The sequence below is a fragment of the Hylobates moloch genome, unplaced genomic scaffold (assembly GCF_009828535.3).
Source record: "Hylobates moloch isolate HMO894 unplaced genomic scaffold, HMol_V3 SCAFFOLD_1, whole genome shotgun sequence".
Lineage (NCBI taxonomy): Eukaryota > Metazoa > Chordata > Mammalia > Primates > Hylobatidae > Hylobates > Hylobates moloch.
This window is the reverse complement of record NW_026652276.1, coordinates 32826601-32830753: the sequence shown is the minus strand read 5'-3', so window position 1 is coordinate 32830753 and position 4153 is coordinate 32826601. Positions and strand designations below refer to the sequence as shown.

Sequence of the window (4153 nt, the reverse complement as noted above, 5' to 3'; positions counted from 1 at the left end):
CTTCATTTTACTTTGCATTATTTTCTATGACTATTTGTGAGTCCCACCCCTCTACCCCCAGAGCTTAGAGGAAAAGCTTAAGTGCTTTAGTAGAGCTTTTGGGGAGGAGAGGTTAAATATAGATTTTAAAATAATATTCCTACTAAGATTTGTGCCAGATTTTAAAATAATATTCCTACTAAGATTTGTGCCTAATGTATTTTATCCTATTTATCTTCTTTTGTTCATACAAAAAAAAGAAAAAATCTTATCCATGATTTCTTAACTAATATATGTATTATATATTATATATAACTAATATATATTATATATTTATATATTTATATACAGATATAGATATATTTATATATATCTGTCTATATGTATACATATATAAAAAAGATCCCTTTTTAAGTAAAACTTTCCATTAGACTGAAAATACATAGCATGTCTGTCTATATACACATATGTACTTATATACATATACACATATACATACATACATGTACATATGTACACACATGTACATATGTACACACATGTATATACATACATATGTATTTATAGACAGACATGATATTTATTTTCAGTCTTATGGAAAGTTTTACTTAAAAAGGGATCTATTCCACACAAAGCTATATACATTAGATTAAAAGTAAACTTGAAATTTAAAAAGCATCATGAATAACTATTAATCATCAATGATTTTTAAAAATAAACCAATCATCCCTTAATTCATCTTCAAACAATGACAACACCCGACAATACCGCCCCACCTGCTCAGCCCCGCAGTGCGCCCAGCCAGCCATGGGGCAGGTGAGCCCAGCCCGCGCCCGTGGTAGCTCCCTGCATGGTGGGGGCCGGAGACTAGGGCAGGGGCAGGCCTGTGAGCCCTCGCCTTGCCTCGCCTTGCCTTGCAGATCACCCTCTACGAAGACGGGGGCTTCCAGGGCCGCCACAACGAATGCAGCAGCGACCACCCCAACCTGCAGCCCTACTTGAGCCGCTGCAACTCGGTGCGCGTGGACAGCGGCTGCTGGATGCTCTATGAGCAGCCCAACTACGCGGGCCTCCAGTACTTCCTGCGCCGCAGCGACTATGCCGACCACCAGCAGTGTATGGGCCTCAGCGACTCGGTCCGCTCCTGCTGCCTCATCCCCCACATGAGTGCAGTCCGGCCGGGTCCCTTCCGTGCCCTCGAGTCGCATCAGTGATCCACATGGATGATTCACACGACAGGCTATGGGATGGGATGGCAGCCTTCTTTTTTCTGGCTCTAACTATATTCTCTTTTCCTTTATTAACAACCGTAAGGTTTCCTCCCACTGAAAAAGTATGTGATGCACTGCTTTTAACTGGACACTTTATTTTATTTTGCTAAGTCAAATTCACCTCTACTGGGAATAAGTTGTGTGTGGCATTAGCTCAGAGCGTCTATGCCACAGGTGATGAATGAGCAACAGAATTCCTTGCTCTCAGGTGGTCCAGAACTAGGTACTTGGCTACTTCTTGAAGAGTACCGAGCTTAGGTAGTTATGAATTAGGACTAATAAGAGTAGTTCCTTTCTAAGGTTGCAATGAGGGTGAAAGGAGGGCACCTGGCACAGGCCAATCCCCACCCCCGAGTATTAACTATCATTATGAACATCAAGGGCCTCTCAAGTCCTGCCTTCTGATTGGGCAAACCAGTAACCAACAACGAGATTCCAATAGCTCCTGGAGGGCATACTGTTACCTAAATGAAGCCCCAGCAGCCTGGAATTTCACAGTTAGGGATTCCCTAAGTTGACTGTGACGGAGTCCTGGGAAAATGAACCACTTTTGTGAAGTCTGAAATCCCCTCACAGGGTTTAATAGCTTGATAAGGACCCAGTCTGGCATTGGAGCCCAAAAACTTAGATTTCTAATTTCAAGTTCCAACTCTTCTAATTACAGACTGTAAGATCCAGTCTTTAGTTTTCTAGTAAAAAGGGAAAAGGCATTAACGTTGCTCCACATGTTCCAGGGTGTTGTGAAGAACAAATGAATCAACGTGTCAGTCCTTTGCAAACACGGAATGCTGACCAATGTAAAATACCTTATTAGCAGTTGTGCATACCACAAGAGGAATTGCTTTTGAGAATCTTTCCTAAAGAGGGTTTTAGTGGTGGAAGAGGAAACATACTGCGACAAGGGAAAGAAACAGGCAGATGAAGGAAGAACAGCTCAAGAGAGAAAGGCAGGAATAGCTCAGGAGAAACAGCCTAACTTTCTATTTTTCTAAAGATTTTATACTCTTTGATGCTGTACAGGCCTCTTTCAAGATCTTGAACTTCCATTTTTGGTTATTACCTAAAACTGATTTGCAGGAGCACATGTTGGAGCTGAGAACTGAAACCTAGTCTTTGTGACGGCTCTTGCTTTTCAGCATGTTAGAGCAGCAGGGCTTAAAGCAGAAAGGCACGGATGAAGGGATTGCCCAGGCTGGACTCTCTTCCTGAATTGATACCAATCTGTGCCTTGCTTGGGTAAAAGCAATTCAACCTCCTCTCCCTCTAGCTTCTAATGTTATTGAGATTCAAAATAATACCTGTTGCCAGGGACACATTTATCTTTTTGTTTAAAATCTGATTATTTTGTACGTCCTACTGGGAGAGCCCCAAACCACCACAAATCTATAAAGGAGAGAATGAAACAAATACATAAAATACCTGAAAGTAGTCCTGAGCAGAACCAGTGTGTCTGTTCATGTAGATTGTACCAAAAGCCCTAGGGAGCATCATTCATACCAAATGAATGGGGAATGACACCCTCTTGAATTTCACAGTGGACAACCTGCCCAACTATACACAATGCCCCTGGTATTAGCAGTCTCTTTCTTTTAGTTTGGTCACCTTTGATACAGCAAAGATTTTTTTAAAGTCCATTCCCCAGGAGTGCCTGCTGAAATGAGGTCAGGTTTTCTGACTTTCCCTCATCTGCTGTTTGCTGAACCCCCGGGCCAGCTCCCACAGGCTCAGGATCTATGAGCAAGGGGATTATAGGGGCCAGATGGTGGAGATCACTGAGGACTGCTCCTCTCTTCACGACCGCTTCCACCTCAGTGAGATCCACTCCTTCAATGTACTGGAGGGCTCCTGGGTCCTCTATGAGCTGCCCAACTACTGGGAGCGGCAGTACCTGCTGAGGCCAGGGGGCTACAGGTGGTACCTTGACTGGGGGGCCATGGATGCTAGAGTGGGCTCCCTGAGGAGAACTGTGGAGCTCTACTGAAATATTTGTACTCTATACTTTGCTTCATCTGGAAACTAATAAAATATTTCCTGTGTGTTCCATGCAGTAATGTATCCTCTGTTCCTTTCAGCCTCCTTGGAAGGGCTCAGCAAAAATCATGCTGGGAATCACGTGGATTTTCTTGCATGTATCAGTGGAAAAGGGGTGTGAGGCAGCTGTTAAGAGCACAGCCTCTGGGGCCAGAATGCCGGGGCCCAACTCCACTTACTAGTTATAGTTGTGGGGCAAGTTACTTAGCATCTCTGACCATCAGTTTCCTAATATGTAAAAATGAGGGAAATAATACTCTTCCTCTCACAAGGTTGTAATGAGATTAAACCTTATTAATGAGGTTAAATGGATTACATGAGTTAACACTTTTAAATCACTTCCTATAGCTTTGCATATGCTCATTTCTAGGAAACTGTTCTGTAAACTTGATTGTGAAACAGCTGGTCCCCTCCTTGGTACTCTTTTCTTAGTAGAAATCCCTTTAGGCAATTGCATTAAGTAGGTTGGCTAAGTGAAATTGCATCAGAGGGAGATAGGGATAGAGATAAATTTGTTAAGATAACCACATCTGACACATCTGAGGTCTAAAAATATGTGACTGACTGAATAGATTTATTAATATTTATGTGTCCAGAGCATAAATAAACAAAGTGCCATCATAAACAGCCTTAAGGAACTCTTCAAAATACAGTTCTCCTTAAGGGAGCTACAGAACACTCAGGCAGTGTGCAGTGGTAAAAACAAGCACACAGTACAGTAGTAAAGGCAGAAGGTACATGACCAGGAAAATAAAATTCAATAATGAAAAGCTCATCATTGGCTGTGAAGATATTGTCCTCAAACTTAAATAAATCTTTATGACATCTAGTTTATGAATCAGCATTTGATAATCATAACAATGAGAAAGAAA

At 42.0% G+C, this 4153-nt stretch overlaps 1 protein-coding gene across 2 annotated transcripts; it reads left to right on the top strand.

Moving 5' to 3' along the window:
- The first annotated feature begins 786 nt into the window (after window positions 1-786).
- On the top strand, window positions 787-3231 carry LOC116809473 (gamma-crystallin D-like). 2 transcript variants are annotated; one of them, XM_032753335.1, is made up of 3 exons: window positions 787-795; window positions 900-1141; window positions 2958-3231. In XM_032753335.1, the coding sequence occupies exons 1-3, from the start codon at window positions 787-789 to the stop codon at window positions 3229-3231; spliced, it is 525 nt and encodes a 174-aa protein (XP_032609226.1). The 2 variants fall into 2 exon arrangements, with proteins under 2 accessions (XP_032609226.1, XP_032609227.1); XM_032753336.1 differs by having other exon boundaries at window positions 900-1156; window positions 2973-3231.
- Window positions 3232-4153: the final 922 nt, after the last annotated feature.

Coding starts and splice junctions, on each gene's coding strand:
- LOC116809473 (XM_032753335.1), top strand. Junction 1,142..2,957: donor TCCTGCTGCCTCATCCCCCA/CATGAGTGCAGT, acceptor GCTGAACCCCCG/GGCCAGCTCCCACAGGCTCA.